Source organism: Salmo salar, chromosome 24 (genome assembly GCF_965601325.2).
Source record: "Salmo salar chromosome 24, fSalSal1, whole genome shotgun sequence".
NCBI classification, from domain to species: domain Eukaryota; kingdom Metazoa; phylum Chordata; class Actinopteri; order Salmoniformes; family Salmonidae; genus Salmo; species Salmo salar.
Genome location: NC_138314.1, coordinates 10,322,992 through 10,343,055, shown reverse-complemented (window position 1 = coordinate 10,343,055; position 20,064 = coordinate 10,322,992). Strand labels below are relative to the sequence as shown.

The 20,064-nt window shown below is 41.6% G+C and overlaps 1 protein-coding gene and 1 long non-coding RNA gene across 7 annotated transcripts in view; one reads left to right on the top strand and one right to left on the bottom strand.

Annotated features, from left to right (window-relative positions):
* The window catches only part of LOC106585139 (rab-like protein 6), a 28,931-nt gene extending 16,050 nt beyond the window's left edge, over nucleotides 1-12,881 (bottom strand). The window contains exons 1-7 of one of the 2 annotated variants that reach the window (XM_014171007.3): nucleotides 12,660-12,881; nucleotides 9,440-9,921; nucleotides 9,192-9,326; nucleotides 2,354-2,401; nucleotides 2,095-2,124; nucleotides 1,443-1,495; nucleotides 1,169-1,257 (exon numbers count right to left, since the gene is read on the bottom strand). In XM_014171007.3, the coding sequence (XP_014026482.1) occupies nucleotides 1,169-1,257; nucleotides 1,443-1,495; nucleotides 2,095-2,124; nucleotides 2,354-2,401; nucleotides 9,192-9,326; nucleotides 9,440-9,569 (485 nt within the window). In that variant the 5' untranslated portion in view covers nucleotides 9,570-9,921; nucleotides 12,660-12,881. The remainder of the gene's footprint in view (nucleotides 1-1,168; nucleotides 1,258-1,442; nucleotides 1,496-2,094; nucleotides 2,125-2,353; nucleotides 2,402-9,191; nucleotides 9,327-9,439; nucleotides 9,922-12,659) is intronic. The other variant, XM_014171009.3, reaches the window with a different exon arrangement.
* Nucleotide 12,882: 1 nt separating this feature from the next.
* On the top strand, nucleotides 12,883-15,371 carry LOC145863937 (uncharacterized). 5 transcript variants are annotated; one of them, XR_014382499.1, is made up of 6 exons: nucleotides 12,918-13,031; nucleotides 13,289-13,350; nucleotides 13,745-13,805; nucleotides 13,891-13,941; nucleotides 14,218-14,260; nucleotides 14,638-14,692. It is a non-coding gene; the product is annotated as an uncharacterized LOC145863937 (long non-coding RNA). The 5 variants fall into 5 exon arrangements; XR_014382496.1 differs by lacking the exons at nucleotides 14,218-14,260; nucleotides 14,638-14,692 and adding exons at nucleotides 14,804-14,843; nucleotides 15,043-15,371 and having other exon boundaries at nucleotides 12,921-13,031; XR_014382498.1 differs by lacking the exons at nucleotides 13,289-13,350; nucleotides 14,218-14,260; nucleotides 14,638-14,692 and adding exons at nucleotides 14,804-14,843; nucleotides 15,043-15,371 and having other exon boundaries at nucleotides 12,883-13,031.
* Nucleotides 15,372-20,064: the final 4,693 nt, after the last annotated feature.

The window sequence follows — 20,064 nt, the reverse complement described above, 5'->3', positions numbered from 1 at the left end:
CCTTTGCGCAAGCGAGCTGATATAAGACAAGTAAATTACCAACCCTGGCACCAGGATTGGAAAATTGCAGTGCACTGGCTTTTACAAGTCGAAATTGCCAAAGAGCGTGTTTTTGACACTAATGCCGCCTTAACGCCAGTCAAAAATAGAGTCCTATGACTCCTTCAACATGCCACTGAAAAGGTTGAAAGCTGCAATTCATTTGAAGATACCTGAAAATAATTCAAAGCCATTTGCAAACGGCAAGTTTGATGTTTACCAAAAACAACTTCGAACCACTTTGTCCATCTGAAGGGAAGTGTTCTTGTTTAAAATACACACTATACTATTGTTAAAGGAATGGTTTACTCAGAATACAAACTAACATGATTTTCTACCTACCTTGGCTGCAGTTGATTCAACAAGGCAGTTTTGGGATATTTTGTTTCCTTTTGACAATACTTTGTTACTGTTATCATTCTCAGTAACACTTAACATTAAACTGTTCTTGTGCCTGTGTAATAAAACTGTAATTACTTTTGGAGCAACATTTTTTTCGCATGTTGACATAATACTTCGGTAACTGTATTTTAATTCCATAGCAATGAGATGAGAGTTTTTGTAACTACTGTACACAAGAGAAATAGTGACTGTTCCTTATTCCACTTGTAATAACTATTATGAAATTATAAAGCAATTTCCAGTACTATGTAATAACAATGTTGCTATTGTAACAATAAGAATGTTGCTATTGTAACAATCACAAAAAGTGGTCTACTGTAATGATTTCATGTCCATCATGTATTTCATTCTATGCTATATTAAGATCCTTATCTAAGAGCCCTCTAAACCATGTGCTTATGATCATACTGTATATTACTACTTCAACTGTTGTAATTTTTGGTTCTTCATCAAATATTTGGCAGCCAACAAATAAATATGTTTTTGTTTTCTGAGAAGTATTAAAAATGTTCTAATATTATTTGTTTTTCTGAGATCTGTATTTGAATATCAAAGAAAATAGTTGCCTTTTAGTTGAAACTATATATAAACTATATTCGATTACCATGGCTATTTGAAAAGTTGGTATTTTCAAATAAACTACAAAATACAAGTATTTTCTGCCCAGGTCTGAAACCTTGTAACTAATGTATTGAACGTTTGTATAATGCACGACACTGACTCTTACCATTGCTTGGTAATGTCAAACATCATGATCACACCATTGCAGTTCTTGTAAACATCGAGGAACTCTGCATCCAAGGCCACTTCGTCAGACTGCAACAAATCAAGCGTTATTATTTAGATTATTGAACATGAATGAGTCTTGTGAGAATGTGACCTTTGTTTACATCTTACTAGCTACTTAACAAAAAAATGCCCCAGGGAGACTACTTAGATGACCCAAATAAAGGAAAAGACATCTATTGTACTCTTAAACATTATCAGCATGTGATAATCACCTCTTGGGGTTCATTCTCTACTTTCAAAGTGTCCCCTCGCTTTTTACCTCTGCCTGTGGGAAAGCAGAATGTCAAGAAGCTGCAATTCAGAACATAAAACTGGACATAACATTGAACTAATGCCTTCAAGTGTAACTATGTGAGAAAGCCATACCATAGAAATAGAATGACTAGAATGGGTAACCCAATTCAAATAAATGGGTCTAATGTGGTCTGAGGGGCTATTCTCGTTCTAGTGATTATATTTATATGAGCCAGACATACAGTACGACTACACATGGCATTTATTTTAAAACACAAAAACTTGAATCCCTTTATTTTATAGCTTTGATGTTAGCAAAGTGCAGCAAATACAGTAGTAACAGAAGCAGAAAAGCTCGTTATATTTTAATTGACAAACATCCTCAATTCGGTCCTTTCAAAAAGTGAGTCGAATCTTTCTTGACTGTAGCTCCAGGTTATTGTACACAAAGTAGTCAAACAGAACATTTTCTAGCAAGCAATCAGCCATATTTCCATTTCAGCCACGCTGGAAACTAAGCAATGACTAACCTTCACTGTGTTTGCATTCAGATAACACAGAAGCACAAGAGAGACAAACCCACTGCACACAAACAAATAACTTCTAGGAACTACACACAGTGACTCTCACCTACACCCTCAGGGAGAGGGTATTTTTGGCCTGATGCAAGTGCAAGAGAGGAGCAAGAAAAACAACATTAATATAGTGAGGAGAAAAAAATCCAGACAGAAGACTCTTGAACATTTCTGAACATAATTTGCAATAGGCAAAGATGGACAATGGGAGAATACAAAATACATGGACACTTCTAATACAGCAGTAGGTAGATGTCAATTGAATGACTCATGTGAGTCTCACGCATGCACCCAAAGTAAGGAATCACACTGACCTTTATCCACCACGTCCCACACTTCCACCTTGACCACGTCATCAGTGGCTGAGGGATAGAGAAAGTCATCACAACAAGCATCACAAGCTCTAACCACTAGTATGTGTCCCAAGGCTCCAAACTCAAGCTCTAACCACTAGTATGTGTCCCAAGGCTCCAAACTCAAGCTCTAACCACTAGAATATGTCCCAAGGCTCCATACTAAAGCTCCAACCACAAGAATGTGCACCAAGGTTCCATCCTCAAGCTCTAACCACTAGTATGTGTCCCAAGGCTCTGTGCACTAGGACTGGGCGATATGGCCAAAATATCTAATTTAAAAACAATTCAGATTTTTGACGGTATTTTATGTTTTTGAATAACAAAAGTGCACTTTCACCACACTGTGAAGTTCATCATAACTAATTTGATCTGTAGCTTAATAAACTGCATGCTTTCCTGAGTCGTAGTTGAAGGAACACACAATATATCGTTGCGTGACTCCAAGTTTATTTCGATATGATGGCTATTACAGTTGAAGTCGGAAGTTTACACACACTTAGGGTGGAGTCATTAAAACTCGTTTTTCAACCACTCCACAAATTTCTTGTTAACAAACTATAGTTTTGGCAAGTCGGTTAGGACATCTACTTTGTGCATGACACAAGTCATTTTTCCAACAGTTGTTTACAGACAGATTATGTCACTTATAATTCACTGTATCACAATTCCAGTGTGTCAGGAGTTTACATACACTAAGTTGACTGTGCCTTTAAAAATTCCAGAAAATGATGTCATGGCTTTAGAAGCTTCTGATAGGCTAATTGACATCCTTTGAGTCAATTGGAGGTGTACCTGTGCATGTGCTTTAAGGCCTACCTTCAAACTCAGTGCCTCTTTGCTTGACATCATGGGAAAATCAAAAGAAATCAGCCAAGACCTCAGAAAAAAAATTGTAGACCTCCACAAGTCTGGTTCATCCTTGGGAGCAATTTCCAAACGCCTGAAGGTACCACGTTTATCTGAACAAACAATAGTACGCAAGTATGAACACCATGGAACCACGCATCCGTCATACTGCTCAGGAAGGAGACGCGTTCTGTCTCCTAGAGATGAAAGTACTTTGGTGCGAAAAGTGTAAATCAATCCCAGAACAACAGTAAAGGACCTTGTGAAGATGCTGGAGGAAACAGGTACAAAAGTATCTATATCCACAGTAAAACGAGTCCTATATCGACATAACCTGAAAGGCCGCTCAACAAGGAAGAAACCACTGCTCCAAAACCGCCATAAAAAAGCCAGACTACGGTTTGCAACTGCACATGGGGACAAAGATCGTACTTTTTGGAGAAATGGCCTCTGGTCTGATGAAACAAAAATAGAACTGTTTGGCCATAATGACCATCATTATGTTTGGAGGAAAAAGGGGGAGGCTTGCAAGCCGAAGAACACCATCCCAACCGTGAAGCACGAGGGTGGCAGCATCATGTTGTGGGGGAGCTTTGCTGCAGGAGGGACTGGTGCACTTCACAAAATAGATGGCATCATGAGAATGGAAAATTATGTGGATATATTGAAGTAACATCAGTCAGGAAGTTAAAGCTTGGTTGCAAATGGATCTTCCAAATGGACATTGACCCCATGCATACTTCCAATGTTGTGGCAAAATAGCTTAAGGACAACAAAGTCAAGGTATTGGAGTGGCCATCACAAAGCCCTGACCTCAATCCTACAGAAAATGTGTGGGCAGAACTGAAAAAGCACGTGCGAGCAAGGAGACCTACGAACCTGTCTGTTACACCAGCACTGTCAGGATGATTAGGCCAAAAGTCACCCAACTTATTGTGGGAAGCTTGTGGAAGGCTACCCGAAACGTTTGACCCAAGTTAAACAATTTAAAGGCAATGCTACCAAATACTAATTGAGTGCATGTAAACTTCTGACCCACTGGGAATGTGATGAAATAAATAAAAGCTGAAATAAATCAACATGCTTCAAGCAGACCACCATAGTCCCTGTGCCCAAGAACACAAAGGCAACCTGCCTAAATGACTACAGACCCGTAGCACTCACGTCCGTAGCCATGAAGTGCTTTGAAAGGCTGGTAATGGCTCACATCAACACCATCATCCCAGAAACCCTAGACCCACTCCAATTCGCATACCACCCTCACAGATCCACAGATGATGCAATCTCTATTGCACTCCACACTGCCCTTTCCCACCTGGACAAAAGGAACAACTATGTGAGAATGCTGTTCATTAACTACAGCTCAGCGTTCAACACCATAGTACCCTCAAAGCTCATCACTAAGCTAAGGAACCTGGGACTAAACACCTCCCTCTGTAACTGGATCCTGGACTTCCTGACGGGCCGCCCCCAGGTGGTGAGGGTAGGTAGCAACACATCTGCCACGCTGATCCTCAACACTGGAGCTCCCCAGGGGTGCGTGCTCAGTCCCCTCCTGTACTCCCTGTTCACCCACGACTGCATGGCCAGGCACGACTCCAACACCATCATTACGTTTGCTGACAACACAACAGTGGTAGGCCTGATCACCGACAACGAAGAGACAGCCTATAGGGAGGAGGTCAGAGACCTGGCCGGGTGGTGCCAGAATAACAACCTATCCCTCAACGTAACCAAGACTAAGGAGATGATTGTGGACTACAGGAAAATGAGGACCGAGCACGTCCCCATTCTCATCGACGGGGCTGTAGTGGAGCAGGTTGAGAGCTTCAAATTCCTTGGTGTCCACATCAATGACAAACTAGAATGGTCCAAATACACCAAGACACTCGTGAAGAGGGCACGACAAAACCTATTCCCCCTCAGGAAACGAAAAAGATTTGGTATGGGTCCTGAAATCCTCAAAAGGTTCTACAGCTGCAACATCGAGAGCATCCTGACTGGTTGCACCACTGCCTGGTACGGCAATTGCTCGGCCTCCGACCGCAAGGCACTTCAGAGGGTAGTGCGTACGGCCCAGTACATCACTGGGGAAAAGCTGCCTGCCATCCAGGACCTCTACACCAGGCGGTGTCAGAGGAAGTCCCTAAAAATTGTCGAAGACCCCAGCCACCCCAGTCATAGACTGTTCTCTCTACTACCGCATGGCAAGTGGTACCGAAGTGTCTAGGACAAAAAGGCTTCTCAACCGTTTTTACCCCCAAGCCATAAGACTCCTGAACAGGTCATCAAATGGCTACCCGGACTATTTGCATTGTGTGCCCCCCAACCCCTCTTTTTTACGCTGCTGCTACTCTCTGTTTATCTTATATGCATAGTCACTTTAACTATACATTCATGTACATACCACCTAAATTGGCCTGACCAACCAGTGCTCCCGCACATTGGCTAACCGGGCTATCTGCATTGTGTCCCACCACCCGCCAACCCCTCTTTTTACGCTACTGCTACTCTCTGTTCATCATATATGCAAAGTCACTTTAACGATACCTACATGTACATACTACCTCAATAAGCCTGACTAACACGTGTCTGTATATAGCCTTACTACTCTTTTTTCAAATGTCTTTTTACTGTTGTTTTATTTCTTTATTTACCTACACACACACACATACCTTTTTTTCACACCATTGGTTAGAGCCTGTAAGTAAGCATTTCACTGTAAGGTCTACACCTGTTGATTCGGCGCACGTGACAAATAAACTTTGATTTGAAATCATTCTCTCTACTATTATTCTGACATTTCACATTCTTAAAATAAAGTGGTGATCCTAACTGACCTAAGACAGGGAATTTTTACTAGGATTAAATGTCAGGAATTGTGAAAAACTACGTTGAAATGCATTTGGTTAAGGTGTATGTAAACTTCCAACTTCAACTGTATATCAATATTTGCGAATAAAGGTTAAATCCACCACCGTTTCTCTCATAATACATTTTACAAACAAAAAGATCCCACCTTGTCTTGTGTAATTTGTTTTGTCGACATTTGGAAAATGTACTGACAAATGTTCTGTTTGCTGTCTCCATTTGCTGTTTCCATCAGCCTTTAGTGACCTTTTTAATCCGACATGTACTTTACTCGCATAAAAAGGTTGGATGGAAACATGGTTTATGAACACGTAGGATACATTTGGAAAGATGTCAGACCCCTTCCCTTTTTCCACATTTTGTTACGTTACAGCCTTATTCTAAAATGTATTAAATTATTAATTTTATTTCATCAATCTACACACAATACCCCATAATGACAAAATGAAAACAGGATTTTAGAAATGTTTGCAAATTTATTACAAATAAAAAACAGAAATTTTTGTTATTATTATTTTTGTTACCTTATTTACAAAGTATTCAGACCCTTTGCTTTGAGACTCGAAATTGAGCTCAGGTGCATCCTGCTTCCATTGATCATCCTTGAGATGTTTCTACAACTTGATTGGAGTCCACCTGTGGTCAATTCAATTGATTGGACATGATTTGGAAAGGCACACACCTGTCTATATAAGGTCCCACAGTTGACAGTGCATGTCAGAGCAAAAACCAAGCCATGAGGTTGAAGGAATTGTCCGTTGAGCTAAGAGACAGGATTGTGTCGAGGCACAGATCTGGGGAAGGGTACCAAAAAATGTCTGCAGCATTGAAGGTCCCCAAGAACAGTGGCCTCCATCATTCTTCAATAGAAGTTTGGAACCACCAAGACTCTTCCTAGAGCTGGCCGCACGGAAACGTGAGCAATCGGGGGAGAAGGGCCTTGGTCAGGGAGAGGGAGGTGAACGCGATGGTCTCTCTGACAGAGCTGCAGAGTTTCTCTGTGGAGATGGGAGAACCTTCCAGAAGGACAGCCATCTCTGCAGCACTCCACCAATCAGGCTTTTATGGTAGAGTGGCCAGACGGAAGTCACTCCTCAGTAAAAGGCACATGACAGCCCGCTTAGAGTTTGCCAAAAGGCACCTAAAGGACTCTCAGAACATGAGAAACAAGATTCTCTGGTCTGATGAAACCAAGATTGAACTATTTGGCCTGAATGCCAAGCATCACGTCTGGAGGAAACCTGGCACCATCCCTACGGTGAAGCATGGTGGTGGCAGCATCATGCTGTGGGGATGTTTTTCAGCGGCAGGAACTGGGAGACAAGTCAGTATCGAGGGAAAGACGAACGGAACAAAGTACAGAGAGATCCTTGATGAAAGTCTGCTCCAGAGCGCTCAGGACCTCAGACTGGGGAGAAGGTTCACCTTCCAACAGGACAACATCCCTACGCACACAGCCAAGACAATGCAGGAGTGGCTTCGGGACAAGTCTCTGAATGTCCTTGAGTGGCCCAGCCAGAGCCTGGACATGAAAACGATCGAACATCTCTGGAAAGACCTGAAAATAGCTGTGCAGCAACGCTCCCCATCCAACCTGACAGAGCTTGAGAGGATCTGCAGAGAAGAATGGGATAAAGTCTCCAAATACAGGTGTGCAAAACTTGTAGCGTGATACTCAAGAAGACTCGAGGCTGTAATCACTGCCAAAGGTGCTTCAACAAAGTACTGAGTAAAGGGTCTGAATACTTTTACATTTGCTACAATTTCTAAAAACCTGTTTATGCTCTGTCATTATTATTGTGTGTACCGTAAATTCCGGACTATAAGCCGCAACTTTTTTCCCAGGCTTTGAACCTCGCGGCTTAAACAATGACGCGGCTAATATATGGATTTTTCCCCCTTTCAATTTTTTTTTCTCCAAAAAAACACATTCTGTGACGTGCTCAGTTTTTTGGCAGCATGAAGCTTTCATTAGACCAATGAAATTGCCGAACGGGTTAAGGTCAAACAACTTTTTTGTTTACTGTTTAGATTAAATCGAGCGCTCTCAAACTTCCCATCATTCTGATTACGGTAGTCATTTTGTCACCCTCATTATGGCAAAGACACGGAGAAATGCATATGATGCAGCTTTCAAGTTGAAGGCGATTGATCTGGCTGTTGGAAAAGGAAATAGAGCTGCTGCACGGGAGCTTGGTCTTAATGAGTCGATGATAAGACGGAAACAGCAGCGTGAGGAATTGACTCAGTGCAAAAAGACAACTAAAGCTTACTGCAAATTTTTTATTTTTTGTTACAAGCCGTGTTTCGTTAAAGCCTATTTATTTTTGCTACAAGCCGTGTTTCGTTAAAACCTGTGTAAAGTTCATTTGTTTCAATGTACCGGTAGGCACCTGCGGCTTATAGACATGTGCGGCTTATTTATGTTCAAAATAATATATATTTTTTAATTCAGTGGGTGCGGCTTATATTCAGGTGCGCTTAATAGTCCGGAAATTACGGTAGATTGAAGAGGGGGGAAAACAATTTAATCAATTTTAGAATAAGGCTTCCATCCAACCTTTTTATGCCAGTAAAGTACAAGTCGGATAAAAAATGTCACGACAGGCCTGATGGAAACAGAAAATGGAAACAGCAAACAACCGTGCTTTTTCACAAGTGCCCAGTTTAAAAAAAAAGTTATCTATCTGGATTTTGCTTATCGTATAGGATTAAATGCATAAAAATAGAAACTGTTTGTGAGAATAGGTCTATTGTGGTCTGGATGTACACAAGATATGTGTTTTCACCATCCCACTATTGACACAAAACACTTGTAGGCAAAGCTATTGATCTAGCTAACTACGCAAGACTATTTCTCAAACCTAGTGGGCTTACCTAGATATTATTTACCTTTATATGTGCCATGTTCAACTGAAGTGAATTACAGTTGCAGAAGTAGGAAAAGTACATGTCAGAAATATACAATGACAACACGTCGGCATAATTAGATACTGTAGGTTAAGCCTGGGTTGAATAAAAAAAACATAGGACTAAAACATAGATAAATGTGTGTAAGTAAAGAGCCCAATTCTCTTACTTTTGTAGTTCCAATGGATGCTGGTTGCCTGGATCTCTTGAGTGGGTACGTAGTCATCCGTGAATTTCTTTCCTTGCAGTCGATGCCATAGAGTGCTCTTGCCAGTATTTCGGTCTCCGCGGATAACTATTTTCACTTGGAAGAAATAACAAAACAAAGTAAGACTAGCCTACCTCTAAATATATGTACAGTAGCCTATATTCTAGAATATGTATTGCTATGAGCATAACAAAATATGCATCACTTACTGTTGTATTGTACTCCTTTGGCAAAGCGTCTCTGTAAACTCTGGTTCATGGACTGCATGCCAGCAGGGATGCTCTTGTCCCTCGGCTGGCCTGGTTCGGAACCAACTAACTTCTTCAAAGCTGAAAACATCTTGACTGGAAGCTGATCTAACTAACCCTGTCAGAATTGTGTGAAATATAGTGTATTTGACTGAACCAAAAATGGTGGAAGAGTTTCTAGACTACTGATGTAGATTTAAATGTTATATTGAGTGATGATCTGATCAACACAAGTAGGTCTAAGCTATGATTCCAGAATTTTAAAGTAGTACTGTATTTTGCTACACAGAAGTAGCATTACCCCCCCATCAGGAAGATGCATGGCCAGGTAGGTAAGCTTGCATATTTCCAGTATACGACTCGATTTTTCTACTAAGAGGATTCCTCAAGGGCAGACAGTAGCTTTCTCAGTTTCTTCTCATGTGGTTTTGTGTTACGATCATCTGCAAGAAAGAAACCACATGCGAAATTGAACTACCAGTGTTTCCCCTATATGCATTTAGCAGTAGCACAGCGCTTAACAGTTTTAGTGGGGGTTCCCCCAATTCTCCCATATTGGGGAATAAGTGATTTGAAAGTCTAGGTTTGAGATAAAATATGTCACAAATTACTGTTCCAAAAGGCTTGCTCCAAATTCCCATTGGAACACAGCCATTTTAAAAGTGCAGGGCTTGTGCAACGTGCCATACCTTTTTCGTCTTACAGGAATGATATACATATGAAGAGAAAGCTGAAGTCTACCTATCCATTGATTGTAAATATATCCCCTGTCTGATTCCCAGTTCGTCCACTAGATAGCAGTAGGAGATCACAAAGTCTCTTTGCCACTTGAAACTGGTTTGGGTAGTGAGTCACTGTGCCAAAATGGCTGAACGGATTTTCACGCCTGACATCTGCTAAATGTAAATGTTAAATGTTAAAACAACAGTAGTAATCAGGGCTTTCACGTTATGGAGTTTGTCTTTTTGAAATAAGACACAGACAGGTGAAGAAAATTCAAACGTATTTTCCTATTCCTATGAACGCTGAGCTAGCTAAACATAGCATGTATACAAGATAATGTGGATGGAGAAGCAAATGCGTTGCTTTATTATGACTATCAGGGTGTAACCTTTCCATGCATACTAAATGTTTGTACTTTCAGTTACTTGACCTACATTGCATGAATATGACCATATTGACGCTAATTACCTGCTTAGGGCCTAATGACCTGCAGGGCCTATGACCAGGGTCGAAAATAAAAAAATTCAAACCACAGGTCAGGTGTATTCAGGATGCTTTGAACATTAAATGAACACTCAAAATTAAACAACTTTGTTACTTAGACATTTTTGGGGGATGAAATTTAAAGTATGTAAACATTGTTTGGGTGGTTTGACACTACTCAGACAGTAATGAAATTAGATAGGGAGATAGGCAAATGCTAGAAACAGCAGGAAGGGTTGAAGCAGTGATCGATCCCTGTTCTCAGGTGGAAAGTTGTATGTGGCATGTGCCACAGGGAGTTACCACTACACACCAAGGCTCTGTACAGGAAATACTAATATTAATCAAAATCACCCAACCTTCAAGAAAAATGTAATGAATATCAGTACTAATGATAGTACTAAATCTAATGAATATCAGTACTCAGGTGGTTTATGCCTACTAGTTGAAGATCTTTGCCATCATCTTACTCTACATAGACAAAATATGCGTTTATGAGTTGTGAGTCCCCCTACCATCCCTGCCTAGCATGTGCACAATACTACACTTTCTATTTTCCGATTGTCTTTTTTTGGGACTCACCGGGCCCTGTACAAACATACAGAAGACGCCTTCGTCCATTAACTCTTAAATGTAATATAATGTAACAGTGTCATGATCAAGGGCTAGTGAAAACCGATTCTTGACTATTCAGATTTTTCAACTAAGCAATAGGGTAACTTACATAACAGTATATTTTTCAAATATTGTCAGTGTTAACAGTGTAACACTTTTCCTTGGGCATCAGCTGATACAAGGTATACTGAACAAAAATAGAAACGCAACAATTTCAACTATTTTACTGAGTTACAGTTCATATAAGGAAATCAGTCAATTAAAATGAATTCATTAGGCCCTAATCTATGGATTTCTCATGACTGGACAGAGGCACAGCCATGGCTGGGCCTGGGAGGGTTTTATTTTTTTATTGAACCTTTATTTAACTAGGCAAGTCAGTTAAGTATAGGCCCACCCACTGGGGAGCCAGGCCCAGCCAATCCAATTTTCTTTTCCCCCAGAAAAGAGCTTTATTTCAGACAGAAATACTCCTCCATTTCATCAACTGTCCGGGTGGCTGGTCTCAGACAATCCCGCAGGTGAAGAAACTAGATGTGGAGGTTCTGGGCTGGCATGGTCTGCAGTTGTGAGTCCAGTTAGAAGTACTGACAAATTCTCTAAAACAACGCTGGAGGAGGCGTATGGTAGAAAAATGAACATTCAATTATCTGGAAACAGCTCTGGTGGCAATTCCTGCAGTCAGCATGCCAATTGCACACTCCCTCAAAGCTTGAGACATCTGTGGCATTGTGTTGTGACAAAATTGCACATTTTAGTGGCCTTTTATTGTTCCCAACACAAGGTGCACTTGTGTAACGATCATGCTGTTTAATCATCTTCTTGAAATGCCACACCTGTCATGTGGATGGATTATCTTGGCAAAGGAGAAATTATCACTAACTGGGACGTAAACAAATTTGTGCACAACAATTCTGAGAAATACGCTTTTTGTGCATATGGAACATTTCTTGGATCTTTTATTACAACTCATGAAACATGGGACCAACACTTTCCATGTTGCGTTTATAATTTTTGTTCAGTATAGTAACAGTTAGCTAGCTTGCCGGCAGAGTCTGGTGTAACTAGTGAACACGTTAGCTACCTAGCTAGTGTGATGTTGATCTAGCTATCTGATATGCCCTCTGATTATATAACTTTGTTAACTAGCTAACGTTTGATAGCTACCTGCCTACCTGTTTTGCATCTAATAAAGTCACAGACTCACCGGCACATATTCTGCCATGACTAATGTATATACTACCTAGCTTATGACGTTATTGACGATGTGGCTTGTTAGATAGCATCACGATTAAGTAGCTTTCTAGCGGTAACATTGGATAACGTTGACAGTGCTGAGTGGTGTCCTAAAAATACCCACCGGCAATCAAAGGATTCTTCAATGTAGCAAAGGTGACATGGTTATTTCCAAATCCAACTCCTCCTGATGCACGTGAAAGACGCTAACGTTACACACTCTTAGCTAAACAGCTTGCTTCCTGGTGGTATCATAGATACTTTTGAGGAGATGGGAAACTCCATTGGAATCGTATTAACGCCCATTGTGTGAGAAGCCCCTGTGCAGTTCCGGGCCACGCTCAATGTGGGCGGAGTCAAACGTCGAGTAGGTCAAAATGTAGGCGGAGTCAAACGCGTTTAAACCGAACCCTTCCCAAGGTCACCCAAGTTGAGGTAAACGTCAACGAATCTTAATCGAACGTAACCTACATGGATAAAAATAGAAATCATGGAAGTAAGTGAGACTGTCATTATGCATAATGTACTTTGTAATATTAATGTTATACCAGTGCAGTGGTATGTCTTTATATGACCAACTACCGCACCGATGTTAGCATAGCGTTAATTAGCACCCATTTGCACGTGAGCAAGCTAATTGCTCACAATGAGGGAATCTTATTTGGACAAATTTGTCTACTTGAGCAATAAGTCTAGGTTTACATGTACAGTTATGTAATCGATTAGATCGTTGATTTTTCTGTGTTTCTTCAGTGTATGCGTTGTGTTTTGGCTGGCTCTAAATGTGTATCGTTGATGCCATTCCCTTACACACAGTGAGTCTACACAGCCTACACATAGTGTATATACAATAATGAAATCACCTGGTCCCAACATATATGGCAAGTTAAGAAAAGTAATTTCAACTTGTCCACACTGCAAACTGAAGTTAAAAAATAAACTTCAAAACACATTTATGAAGAAAGCATATACATTGCTTTGAAACTGTGTCCAAGGAAATATTTTTTTTAGGCATGTGAGTGTATTGATGTGAGAAATGGTGTGTTCGCAGTCAAATACATTTTCTGGTCCAACAACACCAATACATTCTGTGAAAAATACTTGGGCTAATTCAGTTCCAACTGTGTTCAAACCTGTTATGCATGCTGGAGTATTAAAAAGCTGCTGAATTGTACTTTGTCTTTACTTTCACATACACTGTGTTCACAGAAACATTGCTTGGATCTTGTTCCCTGGACCTTGGATGACTTTTGGTGTGGAGGAGGATCAGGTTAGATATTCCTTTGAATTGTTCCACTGAACTGTACCATTTGCTTGTCATTCCTTTTATTGAAAATTGTACGTTCACACTGCAGGGCCTACCAAAGCAAGGTTTCTCAAACAACTGTGGGGTGTTTCTTTTGATGGTAAGATGCTGGCTATTCAGTTTTGTTAGTCCAATTTTCTGTTATAACAATTAATGAATATGTGTTATTTCTGTGCTTGCAGCATGCAAAGCACACTTGTTATTGCTCATATGTTTTCTTGTTTATTGTTCTTGACACTTTGGGACTGTTTTTACACAATTCATACATCAAACTCCTGCAGAGCTGGATGCTGGTGTGACATGCTGTGACTTCTTGGGGGGGTGTATTATTTGTTATCATAACTATCAAACTTAACAACCTACTCTTAACTTACAGTATGCTCTGTACATTGCAATGGAAGCACAGTGATTTCACTGAGGTATGTATAAATTATGAAATTCTCATCACTAATGGATATGTTTTTTGGGATCCCCATCTGATTGTGAATTTTTTTTTTTCTTTTTTTCCTCAAAGCCTAATTTGCTGCATATTTCCCTATGGTGGTGCTTAGTTCTCCTGCAGAACCTTCCTATGCTGTAACATTATATAAATGTTTCATTTGCATCCTTAAAATGAAATGCTTCGCTATAGCCAGACTGACCTGAATATATGTTCATATTGAATGTATGTCATTCACTCACTGAGGTTGAAAGATCGAAAAAGGCAGTGAAAACACGCTACAGGTAGTGGTCATATGAAGAGTGGTAGTCTTAAACCAATGTTTAAAGACGTAAGCCGCCCTCCAATATATTTCAGGGTGATGTAGAAGACGTCCCCCCCCCCCCCCCCCCAAGAAGTCACATCAGCATCCGCCGCAGGTCAGGCTGTATTGGCTATTAGCTAAAGTAAGGTACATTCTTGTACACACATCCCTAGAGGTTCCCTTACATTACTTAATGACCACCATCTGTTTTCTTTCTAGACGATACTGAAAACTAAATGCACTGGGAGCTGTGAACTGGGTACGTAGTCTGTGTGTAATGCCCATAGGCTTGATGCATGGCAAGATATTATAGTTGTGATGACTTGAGTAGTTATCACTGAAAACCCCTTTAGTAATAGTGTCTCTTGTTTGCATGGTGGTATTGTGAAAGTGGGCTGTAATTTGACTTGCTCACCCAATGAGGCACTACTCTTAATATTTATTCTTCCTTCTTCAAGGAGGCAGATGTTCTTCTAAGGGACACCCTAGAGGCAGCAAGGTGGTGTGAACTCCAAACATTTAAAGGCACTGTTTCCCTCCCTAGTGTAATTGGGATGGATGGGGAAGACTGCATTACAACCCTTAAAGAACTACAGTTGTATGATGGCCAGGATGAAGAGGAAAATATCCTCAAGGAACCATTGATGTTCTATGTGGAGGTAGTCAACAAGAAAATTACTGTCTTTGCCTCTTTTGAGGAGCAGGAGTAAAGCCATTTTTGAGGAGTGGTCAAACCTTGTTTTTGTATGCTGTGATATGTTGTTTAGTAAAGATGATGTAGAAGTCACCCGAGTCTCTGATCTCTTTTACTGGAGCTGGTAAAACTTAATGTACAAAGCACCTTCCAATCCAAGATGGCAAAGCAGTCAGATATCCTTTGTCCTCGTCGTGTGTGTGTGTGTGTGTGTATATATATTTTTATATATAAAAAAAAAATCTACTTCAAAACACTCCTGCAACTTGCCTCACCAATTAATTTTTTTAAACATTTTTTTAAAGTATTTACCTCATCTGAAATCCACAACAGAAGTTAGCCAGTTCACTAGCTAACGTTAGAATTCAGCTAACCACGGTTGGTGGTCATCAGCTATCCCTTAGCTCGAAAAGCTATCGGCAGTTTTGTACAACGCGACTCAGACCAGAGCATACCGGATCTATTTTTCTCTCCATATCTCTGGATTTCTACCGCAAGCTCTGGACATTTACACCTGGATGTTGCAGCTAGCTAGCCGGGCCAACTTGCTACCCATGGCCCGGCTAGCTGTCTGAATTGCCGTGACCGCAACCGACCTCACTACTCACTGGACCCTTTTGATCACTTGGCTAAGCATGCCTCTCCTTAATGGCAATATGCCTTGTCCATTGCTGTTCTGGTTAGTGTTTATTGGCTTATTTCACTGTCGAGCCTCTAGCCCTGCTCATTATACCTTATCCAACCTCTCAGTTCCACCACCCACACATGCGATGACATCACCTGCTTTCAATGATGTTTCTAGAGACAATATCTCTCTCATCACTCAATGCCTAGGTTTACCTCCACTGTATTCACATCCTACCATACCTTTGTCTGTACATTATACCTTGAAGCTATTTTATCGCCCCCAGAAACCTGCTCCTTTTACTCTGTTCCGGATGTCCTAGACGACCAATTCTCATAGCTTTTAGCCATACCCTTATCCTACTCCTCTCTGTTCCTCTGGCGACGTAGAGGTGAATCCAGGCCCTGCAGTGCCTAGCTCCACTCCTATTCCCCAGGCGCTCTCGTTTGATGACTTCTGTAACCGTAATAGCCTTGGTTTCATGCATGTTAACATTTAGAAGCCTCCTCCCTAAGTTTGTTTAGAAGCCTTCCCTGTAGCTCAGTTGGTAGAGCATGGTGTTTGCAACACCAGGGTTGTGGGTTCGATTCCCACGGGGGGCCAGCACAGAAAAAAAAATGTTTTATGAAATTGTATGAAATGTATGCATTCACTACTGTAAGTCGCTCTGGATAAGAGCGTCTGCTAAATGACTAAAATGTAAATGTAAAAAATGTTTTATTCACTGCTTTAGCACACTCTGCCAACCCGGATGTCCTAGCCATGTCTGAATCCTGGCTTAGGAAGACCACCAAAAACTCTGAAATCTCCATCCCAACTACAACATTTTCAGACAAGATAGAACGGCCAAAGGGGGGCGGTGTTGCAATCTACTGCAGAGATAGCTTGCAGAGTTCTGTCCTACCATTCAGGTCTGTACCCAAACAATTTGAACAACTTCTTTTAAAAATCTCTCTAAAAACAATTCTATCACCGTTGCCACCTGCTATAGACCACCCTCTGCCCCCAGCTGTGCTCTGGACACCATATGTGAAATGATTGCCCCCCCCCCCCCATCTGTCTTCAGAGCTCGTGCTGCTAGGTGACCTAAACTGGGACATGCTTAACACCCCAGCCATCCTACAATCTAAGCCTGATGCCCTCAATCTCACACAAACTATCAATGAATCTACCAGGTACCACCCCAAAGCCGTAAACATGGGCACCCTCAATAGATATCATCCTAACCAACTTGCCCTCTAAATACACCTCTGCTGTTTTCAACCAAGATCTCAGCGATCACTGCCTCGTTGCCTGCATCCATAATGGGTCAGCGGTCAAACGACCTCCACTCATCACTGTCAAATGCTCCCTGAAACACTTCAGCGAGCAGGCCTTTCTAATCGACCTGGCCCGGGTATCCTGGAAGGATATTGACCTCATCCCTTCAGTAGAGGATGCCTGGTTATTTAAAAAAAATGCCTTCCTCACCATCTTAAATAAACTTAGATTTAGAACCAGAACAGATATAGCCCTTGGTTCTCTCCAGACCTGACTGCCCTTAACCAACACAAACATCCTGTGGCGTTCTGCATTAGAATCGAACATGCCCCGTGATATGCAACTTTTCAGGGAAGTTGGAAACCAATAGCCAAGGCTAGCTTTTTAAAGCAGATATTTGCTTCCTGCTACACAAACTCAAAGTTCTGGGACACTGTAAAGTCCTTGGAGAATAAGAGCACCTCCTCCCAGCTGCCCACTGCACTGAGGATAGGGAAACTCTGTCACCTCTGATAAATCCACTATAATTGAGAATTTCAATAAGCATTTTTCTACAGCTGGCCATGCTTTCCACCTAGCTACCCCTACCTCGGTCAACAGCACTGCACCCCCCCCCCCACAGCAACTCGCCCAAGCCTTCCCCATTTCTCCTTCTCCCAAATCCAGTCAGTTGATGTTCTGAAAGAGCGGCAAAATCTGGACCCCTACAAATCAGCCGGGCTAGACAATCTGGACACTCTCTCTTTTTCTAAAATTATCTGCCGAAATTGTTGCAACCCCTATTACTAGCCTGTTCAACCTCTCTTTCGTGTCGTCTGAGATTCCCAAAGATCGGAAAGCAGCTGCGGTCATCCCCCTCTTCAAAGGAGGGACACTCTTGACCCAAACTGCTACAGACCTATATCTATCATACCCTGCCTTTCTAACGTCTTCGAAAGCCAAGTCAACAAACGGATTACCGACCATTTCGAATCCCACCGCACCTTCTCCGCTATGCAATCTGGTTTCAGAGCTGGTTATGAGTGCACCTCAGCCACGCTCAAGGTCCTAAACGATATCTTAACCACCATCGATAACAAACAATACTGTGCAGCTGTATTCATTGACCTGGCCAAGGCTTTCGACTCTGTTAATCACCTCATCATCAGCAGAGTCAACAACCTTGGTTTCTCAAATGATTGCCTCGCCTGGTTCACCAACTACTTCTCTGGTAGAGTTCAGTGTGTCAAATCGGAAGGCCTGTTGTCCGGGCCTCTGGCAGATGACACCATTCTGTATACTTCTGGCCCTTCTTTGGACACTGTTAACTATCCTCCAGACGAGCTTCAATGCCATACAACTCTCCTTCCGTGGTCTCCAACTGCTCTTAAATACAAGTAAAACTAAATGCATACTCTTCAACCGATCGCTGCCTGCACCTGCCCGCCCAGCATCACTACTCTGGACGGTTCTGACTTAGAATATGTGGACAACTACAAATGCCTAGGTGTCTGGTTAGACTAATCTCTCCTTCCAGACTCACATCAAACAGCTCCAATCGAAAGTCAAATCTATATTTGGCTTCCTATTTCGCAACAAAGCATCCTTCACTCACGCTGCCAAACATACCCTCGTAAAACTGACCATCCTACCGATCCTCGATTTTTGGCGATGTCATTTACGAAATAGCCTCCAATACCCTACTCAACAAGCTGGATGCAGTCTATCACGGTGCCATCCGTTTTGTCACCAGAGCCCCATATACTACCCACCACTGCGACCTGTACGCTCTCGTTGGCTGGCCCTCGCTTCGTACTCGTCGCCAAACCCACTGGCTCCAGGTCATCTACAAGACCCTGCTAGGTAAAGTTCCCCCTTGTCTCAGCTCGCTGGTCACCATAGCAGCACCCACCTGTAGCACGCGCTCCAGCAGGTATATCTCTCTGGTCACCCCCAAAGCCAATTCCTCCTTCGGCCGCCTCTCCTTCCAGTTCTCTGCTGCCAATGACTGGAACGAACTACAAAAATCTCTAAAACTGGAAACACTTATCTCCCTCACTAGCTTTAAGCACCAGCTGTCAGAGCAGCTCACAGAATACTGCACTTGTACATAGCCCATCTATAATTTAGCCCAAACAACTACCTCTTCCCCTACTGTATTTTATTTATTTTGCTCCTTTGCACCCCATTATTTCTACTTTGCATTTTCTTCCACATCAAATCTACCATTCCAGTGTTTTTCTTTCTATATTGTATTTACTTCGCCACCATGGCCTTTTTTGCCTTTACCTCCCTTATATCACCTCATTTGCTCACTTTGTATATAGACTTATTTTTCTACTATATTATTGACTGTATGTTTGTTTTACAACAACACAGAGTTACACATGGAGTATGTGCCAAACTGCTTGCTTTATCTTGGCCAGGTCGCAATTGTAAATGGGAACTTGTTCTCAACTTGCCTACCTGGTTAAATAAAAATCAGTATGTCTATATGGTGTTGTCTGTCCACATTCTCACGAGGAAAGTAAAATGCATTATAAATCAGGCTAGGTAGTAACTGGGTGTATATATGCTCAATGATATAATTAAAGTGATAACATTTATCAACACAATTTTTACCAGTACATGACATGCATAACAAGTCTGTTGTTCATTGCAACAATATCAGTGGCCTGTCTCAAATATAGCATGAGGCAAATAAGTGTTACAACACAGCTGCTGGTACCACTTCATATATTTCTTACGATCTTCCAACATGAAATACGTTTGTTTTCAACGTGCGTCTTGCGCAAACGTGTCTTTGCATTCAGTGTGTGACTGTCAAATCTCAGATGGACATGTGGGCGGTTGACTCCGCCCACATGGAGCCTTGCCCGTAATTGCACACTGCAGTCATGCGTAGACCCGAATTGCACACTG